The sequence below is a fragment of the Schistocerca gregaria genome, chromosome 6, assembly GCF_023897955.1.
Source record: "Schistocerca gregaria isolate iqSchGreg1 chromosome 6, iqSchGreg1.2, whole genome shotgun sequence".
Classification (NCBI taxonomy): domain Eukaryota; kingdom Metazoa; phylum Arthropoda; class Insecta; order Orthoptera; family Acrididae; genus Schistocerca; species Schistocerca gregaria.
In genome coordinates this window covers 284,587,448-284,605,375 of record NC_064925.1, presented here as the reverse complement: position 1 = coordinate 284,605,375, position 17,928 = coordinate 284,587,448, and the positions used below count along the sequence as shown (strand labels likewise).

Genomic DNA, 17,928 nt, shown 5'->3' with positions numbered 1-17,928 from the left:
TGTGTATGTGTGTGTTTGTGTGTTATTTTATTGTGCCTGTCTACCGGCGCTTTCCCGCTTGGTAAGTCTTGAAATCTTTGTTTTTAATATATTCTTCCTATGTGGAAGTTTCTTTCTATTTTATTTAGAATTAGTCTTGTGTGACTTAGGAAAGTCAAGAAAATTTGGTCCTACACCTGCCTGAGATCTAAGGGTTATGCACTGCACAGCATCGCTATGTAATTTTAAGAAAGTATGACCGCACAATCAAGTTGTGAATTGGAAAGTGAACTATTATTTACAGAGAATGTTCTTATCAGATCAGATTTCAATTCTCTGAGCACAAAATTGTGTGTCCATGTGTACTAAACTAACTCAATATTGATTAAAAAATAGTGAATAAAACCATTATCTGTGCTGTGTTAAGTGTTAATTAATGTGGGTTAAGGTTTGCTGCAACACTTTCTGGTCGATTCAGTTTTAGTGGACTATCTCTCTTATGATTCAGTGTAACTACTTAGATTTTCCTACTCCTAAAAGTAGCTTTCCAGAAGTACTTTGTAAGTTGCCTCCAGAAGCTAAGGACTGGCCAGCCATTAGGCCTCTAATTTAACCGTTTCATTTGTTAAGTTTGTCTGCAACTGTAGGAGAAACAGAATAGTTCTACACTTCTGTTGTACATAGCTTTCAAGTCACATGATACAAGTTTTGAAGAGTGACATCAAATAACACCCAATACAAGCCAGCTGATCCATATACTCACTTCCTTTACAGACAAGTGAAGGGGCATAATTTCACGGATTTGACTTAAGACAATTTTCCATATTGATTATAATCTCTCAGCTTCATTTGTAGGAGGAGGATAGGGCGATATACGTATACCACTTAGCTTTCAAACAATTCTGAGTTTCACTAGATTTCTTTTTTCATTCATTACCAACGAAGGGACACTGGACATACTTTCCGTTAATATTATACACTACTGCTTCCTAGGTACCAATTATTGTGTGGATCTATTTTTGTATGCTTTTATTTGAAACAGTTGCCACCTGCAATGAAAATCAAATGGCGAACATTTCTTTATCTTCTATTAAGAATAGGGTGGTTGGTTGTTTTCTGGAAATCTTTAAGCTAAGGGTGTAACACGCTTTTTCGTTCTTGAATTTCAGTACTGTTTCCTAAAAATGGAAATGAAAGTAAAATAATTTAAAAGGCCACTAAAATGCTCCATTCGAGTTGTGATGCCTGTGACTTAAGTGGCTAGCTCATTGCTCCTCTGTCATAAAGCTAATGTACAGTGATGTCCTGTTTTGGAATTTATGTTTCGGAAAACAGATTACAAATGGTGTGAAGTACGACACTGTACAAAGACACTCATAAAAACTCTTGAAAAATTGTGAGTGTGTTTCAGTGCATTAAAATTGGTTGCACTATAGCGGCAAAATGTCACTACGCCGATGCCCAAGTTCCCTTAATTAAAAATTCTTGCACTCTGAAGTTAACATTTATTTCCAAGATATGCTTCCCAAAATTGCAATGGATAGCATAGCTCGACAAAATTAAACTTTTATTAATAATCATCGCTGTACCCACTTCCTTTCACACCAATGGTAACTCTGTTGGTAGAGCAACGGACTGTCAAATAGAAAAAGATGGTAACTATAGGTCACTAGTTCGAGTCTAGCATGCTACAATATTTTATTGTATTTTATGAAACAAATTGACAGTCCTTTCAAGTGAAAACCAATTCACAATTACAAAACTTCACCACACAGATTAGAAACACATGCCCTTACACTTGCATCAGCTGTGCACACATCACATTCAAAATGATACTTTCTAGTTAATGTGACCTCTCACTTTTTACTTTATTAGAGAGATTTTTTCATCTTCCTACTGTCCGTCTAGGATCCTTACATATAAGCTTTTGGAGTATCAACATCTTACATAACAAGAAATTAAGTCAGTTTCAAACACAAAACATTTTACACTCACAAACAGCACAGCCTTTATGTTTGTGTCACCTGCATGTTGTACATGCTTTATATCTCTCTGCACGCAAAACCTCATCGTCCTACACCTCGTTGTACTGTGGGAGTATGGTGATATCTTCACTACTAGCAATATTTCCAAATAAGATAATTGTTTGTAAGCAAAGTAGATGCATTGAAACAACTGCTGCAGTAAGTTCTTGCTACCGCTATTTTCATATTTAATGTAAAACTTTTAAAACCTTATGACCTTTCCATGATTCAAACCTGTGTTATTCTTATCCACAATCAATATGCTATCCACTGAGCCATAGAGTGCGTGCTTGTGGCAGTATCTTGCAAAGCATAAATAAACATCACAATTTCTCAAGCATCTTATTGTCCTTTGGGTCATATTTCACAACTCATAGTCAACAATCAGATATAAGATACAGACTCATTTGCAAAAGTACCACAGTTGCTTAAGAGTGAGTTTAATGACGTTGCAGGGAGCAGGGAAACCAATCTCCATCTTTGCACATATCAGCGCTCTCAATGAATGGAGCATAAACACAACCGTTTTCTTTAAGGTTTCCACTTTCAGCATTCACAAAATTTGTTTCTATTGTTACTTAAAAGTTGTAAATGTTTTCACCCATCACTAAATATCTCAATTATTTGGAGAAAAAGTATGGGAAAACCTAGCAACTTTGGCAAACACCCCCCTAACACTTTCAAGTTAAGTTACAGACAGGCCCAATTAAAAGACACTTACAGAAAACTTTCTAAGTGTCTTAATTGTATCTGCTGGAACTTCATGTCTCCTTTACGATAAGTAGCAATCTGTCCTTTCCTGTGTGATTTATGAAACTAGGAAGATAATTCAAACAAAAACAAGTCATTAAGAATAAAATATCCATCATTCAGAAAGAAGTAGAATTATATACTTTGGGACAGTAATGCAGTATTACCGTACCCATTTACATGACCAGATGCAAAGTCTAACCCAATGTCCATGTTGTTTGGTACAGTAAACACACGGCGTGCCATTATTTGCCCATTTGTAATAGCCCCCAGCCAGTGGAGGAATGCAGTAGGTACTGTGCAGAAAAATCAGTCAGTGGAGGAATGCAGTAGGTACTGTCCAGAAAAATGTTAAGTGTATGTGAATGATACTGTACTGCAGTGGTAGTTTTGGTAGCAGACAGTAAGTGGACGATCGGGGACTGCTAAATGGAACTGAAAGCAAGGGAATTTCTCAAGAAGATATGAATTATTTAATTACAATAAGATTTACTATGAATTTCTAACTACAAAAATCAGAAAAGAATTTTTTAACAAGTGAGAGTGACAGCTATGAGTTGTTACTTATCTGGTTCAACATTGTAAGTTGCTTTTGGTGACAAAGCCTGCTAAAACTACAGCCTGGCTTTTTTAAGGATGTAAATACTCTACCAATTGGTGTCGTTTTGGGTGAGAATAAGCATCATATGAGTTCATGTACAATTGGCGACTTTATTACAAGAACGAACAGAATTGTCAGAAATTGTTTTATGCTCTCTGAAAATAGACAATGGCATTTACTGTCGCAGGTGTGAGAGTAGTTGGGATGACTGAATTAGTGGTGTGTTAGAGCATATAAATGTTCAGTTTGGACAAGAAAAACTTAAAGATGAAACAATGAAATGAAGTTACTTTCACAATGACAACAGTTTAACTTCGCAATAGGCTGTTTTCCTATGTTAAAAATATGGTTGGATTTTGTTATTCAGAAGCATAACATTCAGATCAGTTTTACAGTCAATACTCTCAAAATCTCTCTTATTTCTATGTAATTAAAGCTTAAAAATCATAAAATATAAATATCTGGTCACCTGTTTGTGTGTAGATGAAGGCTGTGGCCAAAATCTTTTTGTAAGTGTCTTAATTGTGCCTGTTTGCAACTTGATATGTCTTCTTTACAGTAAGTTGCAATCTGTCTTTTCCTAAATTGTTGATATTTATCCAGCTTCATAATTAGATATAAATAATTACTTTAATCATGGAGCATATCCAAAACTAAACATTACTGCTTCAGAATTATTTCACTTTCTTTAAAATCACTTTTGTATGTTAATATCATAAAAGTACACGAACATAATACCCCAAAACCCTATGCATTGCTTACATAGGGATATTGACGACAGTTTTAGATTAATTACAGCATACACAGAGGCATTTCAGCACTCGTTCCTCTCATGCTCCATACATTACTGTTAACAGGAAGAAACCCTAATAACTGGTACAATGGGATGTGGCCTCCACCATGCATTTCACAGATATTTGCTGAGTATAGATGTAGATATAGAAACCTCTCAAGATAGTAGAACAGGTATAGCAAACGCTACTGAACAAATAAAAATAAGAAACAAAAATGTGAACAAAAGTCTTTATAGAACTCACTATATGGCCTCAAGAACCTACAGTAACAACTTCCCCTAGCGAATTACACTGTTTTATCATATGGATAAAGAGTTAGGTGTTAATTACAGAAGAGGATTAGATGAAATAATGTTTCTTTGATGAGTTTTTACGTAAAAAGTTTATTCGAGACAGCAAAGTTCACATTAAAACTAATACGTAAACAAGTGTCATTTTACTAAAATGATTTCACGATACTGTTAGATATTGCAAAAAAATTAAATATTGCATTTAGCTTATCTGACTAGTTTATATTACCACATCAGTAACTATATCGCGCATTCGATGGGAAACAGATCAACCCAAAAAATATTCTGACACTTACGGTGAAGTGAGAATGAATGATTTTCACTTGCAGAAAGTCCACACAGCTGATGGAAGGTACTCATTACATCAATCACAGTCACAGTTACATCAGCTGCATAAAAGGATTGCAGTTCCACCTTCTGTACCCCCAAAAGATGGCTGCTTTATGGACTCACAAACAACAAATGGTGCCATGGAAAAAATGCATCAGACCAGACAGGAACAACATGTAACATGACAATCCAGTATTACAAAGATGCCTTGCCAACCAAGCCAGTCAGCTTACAATTAAAAAATTATACAGAAGAACCCACAATGGGCCACATTGGTGAGATCAGATAATGCATCCAGTCAAAGACTTTCAAGTATCACCACCAACTTCACACGCTGTTGACATCTCTTCCACTCTCTCATCTCCATCCTCCACTTCATCCTCCGTTTCCACTTTTAATTCACTCTTAGAGTCAATCTTAGGAATTACAGGACTTGCAGACACATCACCACGGTTGCCTGATGTCCGATTTGGAGAAACTGGTTCTCGTTTAATACGCTTGTTCACAGTTTCAGATTCCATCTTTTCACGAGCATGCACCAATACTGACACAGAGTCTTTCACAGCATGATAAATAATGTTCTTTATCTGTAATTTATCCTCGTGGTTGGAGTGTGTATCAGAAAGATCGCGAAACTCTTCAGTCAGATGAAAGCAATGTGTCACATTCTCCGGTGAAACAAAGTCCTCTGCAACCTTAATGCAGTTGTGCAAGTTACGCACCTGAAAAAATAAAGAAAACAAAAAAAAAATCTTTATTTACACAGTAACTCCATTCACAAACTACAAATTAATAAGATATTCTAAGCTGGATCTAAAATCTGATATGTAACTTTACTAAATACTCAATGGTACCACTTATTTACATATAGTTGATTAATCACTCTTTCCAAATGCAGGAAATTACTCCAATAATCTGTTTGCAGAGGGAAAGATAAGTAAAATTATCTGAATGTCAAAAGTTGTCTTTTAAATAATAGACCTTGGTATGACAATTTATCTTGGTATGTGCTCATCTTTTATATATCAAAGTAAACTTTTTTTTATTGAATATAACATGCTCCCACTATTAATTATGGATCTTTTTACAAGATTTTTCACCTGGCAGTAGAGTGTGAACTAATAAAGACACAGAAAGCATATTAACTCACATTTTTATATTTGATTATATATGCATTTAACACACTCAGGGGGAGGGAAAGTGGGTAGCATCCTTGCTGGAGCAACCTGCTTGTTATACAATATGCTAGCAATTTCAGAAACCAAGTTAATGTGATTCCTACACAAATCTCTCTTTGGAACTGGCTTAACGACACTAGATGACTTTATAGTGGTCTGCATTCACACACTGCCTTTCCAGCTACAACATGCCAGCACACTCACTGGAATCACAACTGTAGCAGATAATGATCAATGCGAGATACTGCTCATTGCACACCAATGTGGAAGCACCACTACACTGGGTACACCCATAATTGTATTTTAAATTTTACTGGAGTACAACAGGTGGAAAAGAAACTTTTTTTAGATGAACACACCACCATCTGATTGTATTATCGTTTATTTAATTACGACCCAGGTCTCCACCTTATATGTCATTTCCAACTGACTAAGTTTGTCATCAACATATATTTCAAGACATCAAGCCCAAAATTGGCCATAAATTAAGAAAAATATTTGCTCTCCATGAAATGCCAAATGCAAACTCATCTGATAAAAAAACATCAGTAAATAATAGTGGGAGCATATCATATTTAATAAAAACTGGTTTACACTGGTATGTGCCCATCTTTTATATACCAAAGTAAACTTGTTTTTGTTAAATATAACATGCTGCCACTATTATTTATTGATCTTTTTACAAGATGATTTTGCTCCTGCCATTTCATTTCACAGGGAACAAATATTTTTCTTAATTTATGGCCAATTTTGAGCGTAAGTCCTGCAATATATGTTAATGACAGATTCAATCACTTGGAAATCGCATTAAAGGCCAAAACCTGTGTTGTAATTAAATAAACAACAACACAGTCTAATGGTGGCATGTTCATTGGAAAAATACTATACAAGTGTTGCTGAGCAGCACCAAAAACTGAGAAGAAACTTATCTGCTAAAACTGTCAAAATTATTGCATAAAGAGCCTGGATCCCAAAGAAACAGCTCGATTTCTCCCCTTTTCAGATAAAATTAGTGTAGTGAACTGTATCTTACACTGAAGAAAACTTAATGTTAATCCACAGCCGATACTGCATCTCTCTTCAAACACTGAAGAGATCAAAAAGGAATTGAAAATTACCAAATGAAATAATTACAAGAGAACTATTGAAATTTTTCACATTTTAATTTTTGAGTAATGGTAGCTTTCCTCATTAGTTGCATATCAAAGATACTCTAAGGCAATGATGAATTTATTGCAGTTCAATTCCCTGAGCAGAAGATTAAGAACATCCCTACTTCATTGCATTTCTCCATTCCTGTACTGTATGATGGTCTCATTTTTATGAGGCCATACTCATGTAGGCTGCAATTCTTTAACTTTCATTGCATGCATCCTTTCAGGTCAATTGCTTTAGTATTACCTTCTGCCTCATGCCTAGTTTCCATCCCCTAGCAAGTTATTGCAACACTCATAACTTAACCTCTTGCTTAAACTATCCCACACACAATGCTGCAATGCGAATGTACGTAATCTGGTGGTGGTTACTGTACTGTATAAAATACACAGCTATACAACATCTCAGATGTGCACAAGGAACAATTTTTTACTACACATCTTACATGGGAGAATAATATTCCTGCAGTGTAAGGCAATAAAATTTTCTAAAATTTGTAGCTGTTACAGAGCACATTTTGATACTGATACACTGTCATATCAATACAATCTGTCAAGGACGTTACATTGTTTATAGAACACATGCTCACATCAGACGGTTAAAAAGCTCAAAGTATCACAGAAATCATTTGTTAGTTGTCATCATATGCAAGCATTGTAATTAAATCACCTAAAACGTGCTGTCATGGGAAAAATCACACACAACATCCTACTGAATTCAAACAAGATGCTGCAAATTACACACCAAAAAGGTTTAGAAACTGGAGCAAAAGCTGGATGCCATGCAGTTGAAAACTGATTAATTCACACAACACAATTCCAAATTGTATTAGTCAGTAATTGTTTAACAGGTCTTACCTGGTGTGGTGCACCAGCAGGAATGAAAACACAGTCCCCTAAACACTGAACTATGGCAAATCCCTCAACACCATATTCACGGTAAAGTCTGTTACGCAGCTCAGTATCTAAGTACCAGCTCTGATCATGGATAGGGTCATGATGCGGTTCAAGTCGCACTCCCTTTTCCACTGCAACTTTATTGAGCAAGTCTCTTATTTTGGCAGCATCACAGGCACTATAAATGTGCCACAATGCACCTGGTAGCTCTCCTTTCTCACGAACTCTGCGCCGCATAATGATGTCACATCCAGCCTCATCAATAGCTCTGAATGCTTCTGCAAGAGAAAGTATCATTCTTACCACTATTGATAATACACAAACGGGGGAGGGTGAACAAAGAAATAGGTAATCTTATGCATAGCTTCTCAGATCTGAATGAACAAATTAAACGATTTCTTGCTAGCAATGAGGATTCTAAGATGTACCTTTAATATGCTCTTCACTATCTCCATCTTTTGGAATTCCAACATATACCATAACATTCACAGCATCCGATATATCAAGATGTAAATTAGTAGTCCCATGCTTTGGATGGAGGGCTGAGCCATAGGCATTGTACATCTTTGGACCAAGATCAGGGCGCACAAAACATTCAGGAAGACGTGATGCCAGATTAAGACGGCCAGTGCGCTGGGTGTATTCAGAGAGAGGTAGCACTCTCATCAAGTCGGCAAAGCGTGATGGTAACATCTCTGCAAAATCATCTCCTGGTGGCCAATCCTGGACGGAGAAGAAAAAAACCTTAGTATCGGGTACAAATTTCATTACTAACAATGCAATACACAACTTCACAACCAATTTTTCTTCAAAACTAGGCTCTCCAGCATAAAATGTTACTTTGCTTATGAACTGGGCGGATTAGAGTTCTATTTTATTTTATTGAGTCCGACATTAACTTCTTTCCAGTATTAGTAATTTACGAGTTTGAAGTAATTGACGTACAGTCTTCCAAGCATCTCAGATGATTTGTTCCAATACTGGACAATAGTATAAATGCATTGGTTGCACAAAACTACGCTTGGGATGTTAAACTACAAGAACCATATTTGACAAAGCAAGTGCAAATTCTGCAGCAGCATTTAAGACTGGCAATAATTATTTGTTACCTATGAAATATCATATCAAAGTATCAGCTACTCATTTCATGCCAGATGATACGAAACATTTTTGTGACTGTTTCTGAAATGAAGTATGTTTTTAATGGTGGTGATGTTTAGGTGCATTTTATTATATTTAATATGTAAAGAAATATTTCAAGACATTATCTGATCTACAAAATAATGTCACATTTTGCTCTTACCCACTGAAAATTACCTGAAACAGTAAACATTTTTGCATTTGTGGTCCACTGGATCCACATAAGTAAAAATTTTATTCACTGTCATGCATTTCCACATCAAAGATTTTATACAGAACTCAAATTAAAAAAGAATTTCCAGTTTATTCACTTAGTAGGTTACACACACTTTCAGTATTATCTTATAATCTATACTTACACAGTAACTGTATGAGTTCTCTGAAGTCTAATTTACTTTTCCCCATTATTATGAGAAAGAAAGTTGCCACTCCTATATAGCATATATGCTGAGTCGCAGATAGGTACACAAAGACTGTCACAAATAACAAGCTTTCGGCCAGTAAGGCCTTCATCAAAAATAGACACCTCCCCCCCCCCCCCGCCCAAACACACACACACACACACACACACACACACACACACACACACACACACACACACACACAGGCTCTGGCAACTGAAGCCACACTGCCAGCTTCTTATTTGTGAAAGTATTTTTGTTGTGCCTATTTGCAACTCAGCATCTCTGCTATATGGTGAGTGGCAACTTTCCTTTTCATAATATTGTTACTTTCCATCCTGGATTGTCCATTGTTTGATTTACTTTTTCCCCAGTAATACTCAACAAAACACCAATAATTACACATACACTTTATGACTAGGCCAATCACACTTGGCTGACATTGTCCAATAATGCACAGAATTTGCACCACACACAGGGAATCATGCACCTAACAAATTAGAAAGACACGCCTTTGAATAGAATAAACATTGTGTAGACACCTTAAAATCAGTTCAGCTATCTCAGAACAAGTCTACAGCATAAAATGTCAACCAACTGTGTATAAGGATGAATTACACCTGGTTACCTCAAACAGAGCCCACCTTATAAATGCGTAGTTTACTTTATCGAACTGGGATTGCCAACAGCCTTGTATGACAAAACAGATTGCCAATACTTTCATCCAGATCATGCTATCACAGCCATGAGACATCTTGCTCTCAGACCACTCACGGGTGGCACCAGTATAAAATTTAATCTTTCAACTTAAAAACCAGGGAGCCTCAATATATTTTTAAAATGCAAGAACATTGCACTTCTTTGAGCAGATAGGAATATTAAAGTAATGAAAGTAACGGCTAGGGAACAGAAAAACTTTCATTTTGTAATTAAAGTAAAGTAAGATTTGAATTCTGTCTTAAAATACGAGATTACTTAGTAGACTGTTTCAAAGCTAATTGTATCCAGATGAGCTACGTATCCACAGCTTGAAATAGCTATATTTTGAGCACACAATATCAAAAATGTAAGCTGTCGCTGGCACTGTACACCATCTGGCGAAGCCTAATTTGGTAAGAGAATGTGTGCAAGAGCCTACTTGAAAAATTAAGTGTACAAAGGCAACAATGTATCAATGCGCTCAATAATCTGGTGCTATGTCAACTGTGGATGGTTAAATGGTCCGTTCACGATAAATGTCGCGTAATGCAATGTAGTACTCAGCCATGGGACCTAGATTATTATAAGAAATAAATACATACGTACATTTGTTAGCTAAAGTCCAAAAGACAATATAATGAGGACAGTTTTAATGTGGCAAATTAAGTGACGGATGTTTTGAACTGTGACTGTATCATATACTAGGTTGAGCCTAAATTATGTAGTTAATGTCAACAACCCGTCCCCAAATGCCTTGTCTTGTGTGTTTCTCATTGTTTTCTTTTCTTATTTTGAAATAAGTGAAGCAGCTAATCCTGGTCCACCACTGATTTCGATAACGACCCTTACAACACCAAAATAGATAGACAATCGCAGTAACAACTGTTAGTTCTCCTCTAGGCTGCTGCCCAATGAAATGGAGGTCATGTTTTGTTTCCCCACACCACTCCTTCCCCTGTGGCAGTCAGCATTCTGGTCTGTTTGCACTTGCAGCCATCTGCAACTATAGCCTATAGCGCCTGCACCCTGCACTATAGCAATTGGAAAACAAAATAAATTTTTTTTCGATGGTGCCAAAATTCCTCCTCTAACATTAAAATTGAGTTACCACACATTTAGTTCCAATTCTACACAAAGTTCGTAGTCAGTTCTATCTGTAACTTAGTAGAGCGTGGGTCGTAGGGCTATCAGTGCTCACAAAAGGTAGTCTACAGATTTTATTTTTAATCTTCAAAATGTGTGGGAAAAGATAAATATGCCCAGGAACACCTTATACTGGAGACACATTCACTTAACTGGCAGGAAAATGCTGCTTTTCAACAAAAGAATCAATTTCAAAAGCTTAAATACAACCAAATGAAGAAAACAGCAGCCATTTTGGAAGAAAAAGGTGTTTAAGTTTTTACTAAAGCAAATATTCTAGTCAAAGTTCCTAATTCGCACTTTTTTTTAACAATAAAGAACGAATAATTAATTTGTTTTCACTCACGCAGCAAGACAATATTTAAATTTGTGTCTAATTATTTACAAAGAAAATATATGTGAATTTCAACAAAAATAGACACAAATTTTGGAAAAAAATGATGTAAATTTTGCCAACAAAAGATGTACATTTTCCAGTCCCTACTAATGGCTGCTAATATTTTACATGAAAATATCAAAATATCAGGAAGAATAGTTCTTTCGGATCAATCTGTCAACGCAAAACTGTCAAGAGCTAAACGTACACTGGCTTACGAGCTGTATACATAAGGATCTCAAGAATAGAAATAAAACCCAACTGACTGACATCCTTATATTGTTTAACATGCAATTAATGACACTTGTAAATGTGGTACAGCATCCTGGTTCCACATTCACATTACGCAGGCCACACGCACAGAACTGAGGAAAGTACAGAATTGAGGACAATGTTAAAACCTCCAAAATATGAGCATAAACACAAATAGTTGGCATATATGATTAAAAATCGTGATCTCCAATATACCGTATAACATCTGTCTAAGAGAAGGAAATTAAACGTACAATACAATGTTTATACAATAATTTGTGGTAATCAATATCATCAGTTCTTAAAAGAAAATCACAGGTGTGCAACAGCAAACAAAAACTCATCAAAATATTGAAATTGGTATGTTTTCAAACACGCTACAACTACAAATTATACATTCAAAACCTGCATTTCTGAGAGATTGTCCTTTGTGCTCACCCAGAAAAACGCAAAACTGATGTTGAATTAAATCTTAGACATCACAGCAGCTAATTGTTAAACTATAAGCACTCCTCTGCTTAATGAGATACTTTGTCATCATTGCTGTTGCTGTTTAATGCTTTTCTTACGAGCCACTCTTCATTTGCTCACCACTGTTAAAAAGTGTTGTTTTATGCATGACGAAAGAAAGAGAGGCATGGAAAAAATGAGTTTACTTTCCCAGTCGGCATTACAAGCTGATTAGAATTCAGTTCAGTGAATTTCTGCAAAAAACGTAGAATCGGAGAATGTAAAAAGGAAGTTCCACTGTAAACAATGGAACTTCATTAGCACATTTATGTCTGCTCAAAAAATTCCACAACATTCATAAAGTCACACCAATGGTGTGTTAGAGTGAAATGTGGTTGGCATCCCAGCACATGCATGTTTTTAAACTGCCGGAAGTTTCATTGTTGTATGTCAGTTAGTTATTGTTCAGTGCTGTAGTGAGTTGAACATTGTCTCTCTCAGATTGTGAATTTGCCGATGGCAGAGTTAGAGGAGCAACAATCTCTGCATTAAATTTTGCATGAAACTCAAGAAAACCTTTAGAGACACACACCAAGCAATGCAGAAAGCCTACAGTGATGAGTTCTTAAGCCGTACTCTGTGTTACAAATGGTTCTCACAGTTTAAAAGTGGCTAGACAAAAGTTAAAGATAAGCCTCATTCAGGATGCCCTTCAACGTCTGCCAATGACACTTGTGTCAGGAATGTCACATAAACTGTGCATGGCAATCTGTCTGAGAGACTACAGAAGAATGTAACATTTCAGTTGGGCCATGTAAGCAAGATCAAGAAGGTGGATGTTTATATCCTTTAGCCACACAATACAAAATGGTTATGAAATATAAAGCTGCAACACAAAAAGATGGTCTCTCATGGCATTGCCGTTTTAATGTTTAGTACCAATTAATAGGCCAAAGGAAAGATTTCCATTATTCATACAGTGTAAACTGTAATTCCTTTTATAAACATTTATATACATTTGAAACAACTATTGTACATCCACATGTGGCTGCAAAGAGATCTCACAAGCCTTTAACAACAATGATGGCAGTTTGTAATCAAAATCAAATAATTATACCAAAAATTACCTTCAGTTTTAGAAGCATTGGTTTTCCCTCTTCATCAACCAATCTACGTGAGAAGTGCTCAAAGCCCTCCCAAAATCGCCTCATCGGCTGATTTGGCACAATATTTCCAGTCATGCAGTTGACCAGATCATTCTTCTCATCTCCAAAATCACGTGCAAATGAATCTGGATGCCAAAGAGTCATGTCCAGATGCTTTGATACATCTGATACCAGCACAGGTAATCCTTTTTTCCACTGTTCCTGTAACGAAAATTGAAATCATTTCTGAATTTAGTTATACTGTCACTAATCAATATTAGTAGTGTTGGAAGAAAAAAAAATCAATTATTATAGTCAAATATATTTCCCTTCAAAAAATAATGAATCATTTAACCCTGAAATATACACAAATAGTCTTTCCTACACATCAATCTGAGTAATGGAGTTTCTTTATGTTGTTTAACTTTTTTCTTCTGACAATCCCTTCACACTAATTCCCAGCAATTTTTATTTCTTGTCTAGTCATTTCCTCAAACTTCCAGTTTCGGAATCACCACGTCCAAGTACTATATTATTTTCTTAAACCTATTATTTAACTAATGCATCTATCAAAATCCTATAAACTGACAGGTCTGAAGTTTGCCAATCTTAAGGACATTAGCTTGAATGACTATTTATAGGAATCAATTACTAACCTCACTAAGTCCATCATGTATCAACAATGATAGCAAGTTAGTAACAGGGCAATAAACACATTAACTTTAATGAAAAGCAAGGCATCATGTGCACATACATTATATAGTCGGCCTATTCTTGATGACTAATATGAGTAACACAGACAAGTTAGCTGAATTATCTTACAACATACTAACCCCATAATTCAAAGTGAAAGACAAACACAGTAATTTCTTATTCAGATAAAATAATTTAAATACCTGAAACATTTTTTGGTTTCCTTTATGCGAAGGATCGTTCAGCCTCAGCAGACGACCATCACACAACCACGTGTGTGGTGGAGAAGAATCTGGAGAACCAGTCTCTAATTTGCAGTTTGACGAGCGTCCCTTATGCTGACGTGGCATATATTTTGAGCGTGCTGGTGCAGCTGGACGATTTTCTTCAGTAGGTGGTGCTGGTCCAGGAGATGACGGGGCAGGAGATGGTGCACGACTCCCATTACCTCCACCAGTAGGGCGTATGAGCAGCTCTCTTAGTGTCGAATGTCCTCGACCACTGGATGAAGTCCCATCTTCAACACCTTGTTCTCTCTTTCCTGCATCTCCACTGACTTCTTGCTTACTGCTATTAGCATCTGTTGAAACTGGCTCCCTCTTCATTTCAGTAGAAGGTTCTTGCTGTGGAGAAAAAGAATTGGGAAAGTCAAATGCAGTACACTATATTGGTAAATGTTACGTTACTAATGCTACCTCAGTGAGGCTTACATAAGCATCTAGCTCTTCCTTCATGTAAGCTAACTCAGCTAGCCAAGCTAGAGTACACCTCTCGTTGATCCGCTGTTCAATCAAATTCTTTGTCGAGTGACGTGTATCAGTCTCACTGTGATGGAGGTCACCATTGGGGGCTTCCGTTTTTACTGAAGTGTTCGGTTCCATTTTTACTGCTACCTTTGGTTCCGTTTCTACTCGTAACTGCGCATCCTAAAAGAATACACAATTGAAATGGGTGTTTGCTGTTCGTTGCTAATGGATTCGAGGTTGATTGAGCGATTTAAGAGGAGAAAGGGATGAGACTTTGCAACTAGTTAATACCAGGAACAATACGTTATGACACCCAAATCATACTTCAATGCAAATTAGAAACACCGATTCAAGTTATTTACTTTGGAAATACTATTTTTTGCATAAGAATGTTGCTGTCAAAGAAGAAAATTACACCCTACAATATGTAAATATAGTGCAGCAAGTAATGAGTATGCACCGCGTGCCGTCAAAAGAAAGGGAACAAGACAGACAAAATTTATATTTTCAAGTGTAACTTCTGAACTATGCTGGCTGCAACACATGCAGACAACTAACTTTAAGTTGCCCTAGCTCACTTGGTACAGGTAGACCACAAGTTTTACTTATTTTGGCACTTCTGCTAACACTACAGGAGGAAAAAACCATTCCAGAGTGACTAAAATTTCTTGACCAAGTGAAGGAAACAACTGTTAGTAAATTTAAGTTAAGGTAGTTAAAGGAAGTGCCACTAACATATAAAAATAAGTAAGAAGAAGAAGAAGAAGAAGAAGAAGAAGAAGAAGAAGACGAAGACGAAGACGACTTACATACTATCATATACAAGCAGTAATAACCAAATAAAAACTTTTGTGTCCTATAAATTGCCACACATGCATATCTAGTAATGAAGAAACTGCATAATTATCAACATATATCTATCTCACTACCCTGTATTTCTGACTGTCCACACAGTGAATGTGCTTTTTAAATAAGTATTCTTCCAATTGCAGTTACATTTACTCCTTTAAAAATGACTGCACAAATCAAAAAAGAATGTGCACACAGGACGTAAAATGAACACTATCATAACACTGCTGGCTTAAAGTTTTAATTAAAACTCATTTCCGCAATGCTATATGTACAGAATGTGACATGAGGATATGTCAATGAGCTCAGACAAATGATGAACCTGGAAGAGCTCCGGATAAGTAACTGACAATTCCTTGGTTCATATACAAGTAAATTCACTTGGTACAGGTAGACCACAAGTTTAACTTTTTTTTTTCACTGTAAAATACTAAATGTTGTTTTCAATGCAGTATTTACAATCTGAAATTCCTTTAACCGATCTAAGACTAGCATAAAACTTCATCAATTGTCCTGTAATAGGAAGTAAACTACAAATAATACTATTTGTAGTGCTTTATCACACCCTTCAATAATTTACAAACTTTTGTTCCTGGACAGCTTGTTCATAGCACATCTTTTGCACAACGTAAAGAGCCTATTGCAGTTTTATTTTTAGAACATTAACTGTAATTATTTATCCTCTTGAAAAAGTTTTCAAACAGTGATGAACAACTATAACTATAGTTTTGACCCATATTTCTGTATGTATGGATGTTCTGTCTTTTTAAGCCCAATTTTTTTTCTATTTTAGTTGTATGATGGAAGCAGCAGCTATTTGCATTACGAAGAGGAAAATACCACAAAATGTTCGATTCTTTTCTACATAATTTGTCTCCTGGAAGTGATAAGCAAACTAGACAGACCTGCAGATTAAGCAAAATATCTGGAACTACATGAAACCTTCCCCACACAGCTCAACAGAAAAGTTTGAGCACTGTCAAATGTGGAGCATGTTGTGCTTAAAACCCAGTAGTCTCCTCAGAAAACCATCCATGACTTTGTATCAATCTCTTCTTCATAAAATGATGGCCAGCAAATGTAGACAGCTACAAGACATTTGAAAGTATTTTCCACTATTTTTTCTCCTGTGAATTACTTCACAATTATTTCCTCAATTAACAAAATACTCAGTAGTTAAGCCTTCAAACTTACACTTCCCATATTGCACTAATCAAATAGATCAAAGTGATGTTGCCAACAACTTTTAGTGTATCTTGAGCATTAGGCATATTTCTAATGAAGTATATACTCTTCACACACCACATAAGACTTTCGTTGTGTCATATCACTTTCATAAAGAGATTACTACCCACACTACTAACAACATGATACTGAATCTGCTATTTGGTGAGTATTAATACCTGAATACATACTGATGGTGCTATTACATCTATGCTCATGCTCACCTTGGGTAGTCCATTGGCAATTTCTGCAGAGGCAGAACCATTAGCTGGAGAATTTCTACCACGGGGCTGGCTACCAGAACAGGAACAACGTGTCAGGCCCCAGCGTTCCCTCTCACGATGCATATCTTGCCCAAGACGTGTGAGGCAGTCACTTGCAATGATCTGTGTCAGCATTAATTTATCCTGCTCATGGCCCTGGCGATTTGTGCACAACAGCCAAGAGAAATCATCTCTGTCCTTTCCCAGCTCTGCCCACAGACGGATCTTGCCCGCCTTGCGTCCCTGTAACGTAAGAGGAAAAGTTAAGAATCTACCAAAAATGCTTTAATTGGAGAAACCACAGCTGTATGCTCAGCATTAATAAGTAATATGAAATAAATAAATGGTACCAATCTTTAATAAAAATTTTGCATGTCAACAACTTTATTTTCAACAACAGCAATGAAGATATAGCTGTTATACAAACATCCTGATAAATTTTCAGGGTTTCTTACATTACTGCAGACTAAAGAATTTACTCTCAAGTAATGAGAAAATCAATTAAGACATAGGTACGGGATGTTATTTTGATATTTGTTTTCACTTTCGA

General features: G+C 36.2%; 1 protein-coding gene across 1 annotated transcript in view; it reads right to left on the bottom strand.

The window, feature by feature from the left end:
* Nucleotides 1-4,363: 4,363 nt before the first annotated feature.
* LOC126278852 (uncharacterized) overlaps nucleotides 4,364-17,928 on the bottom strand; it is a 399,775-nt gene continuing 386,210 nt past the window's right edge. Inside the window, exons 11-16 of the mRNA XM_049979128.1 lie at nucleotides 17,340-17,621; nucleotides 14,500-14,919; nucleotides 13,586-13,825; nucleotides 8,426-8,720; nucleotides 7,959-8,275; nucleotides 4,364-5,490 (exon numbers count right to left, since the gene is read on the bottom strand). Coding sequence (XP_049835085.1) covers nucleotides 5,077-5,490; nucleotides 7,959-8,275; nucleotides 8,426-8,720; nucleotides 13,586-13,825; nucleotides 14,500-14,919; nucleotides 17,340-17,621 — 1,968 coding nt within the window. The 3' untranslated portion in view covers nucleotides 4,364-5,076. The remainder of the gene's footprint in view (nucleotides 5,491-7,958; nucleotides 8,276-8,425; nucleotides 8,721-13,585; nucleotides 13,826-14,499; nucleotides 14,920-17,339; nucleotides 17,622-17,928) is intronic.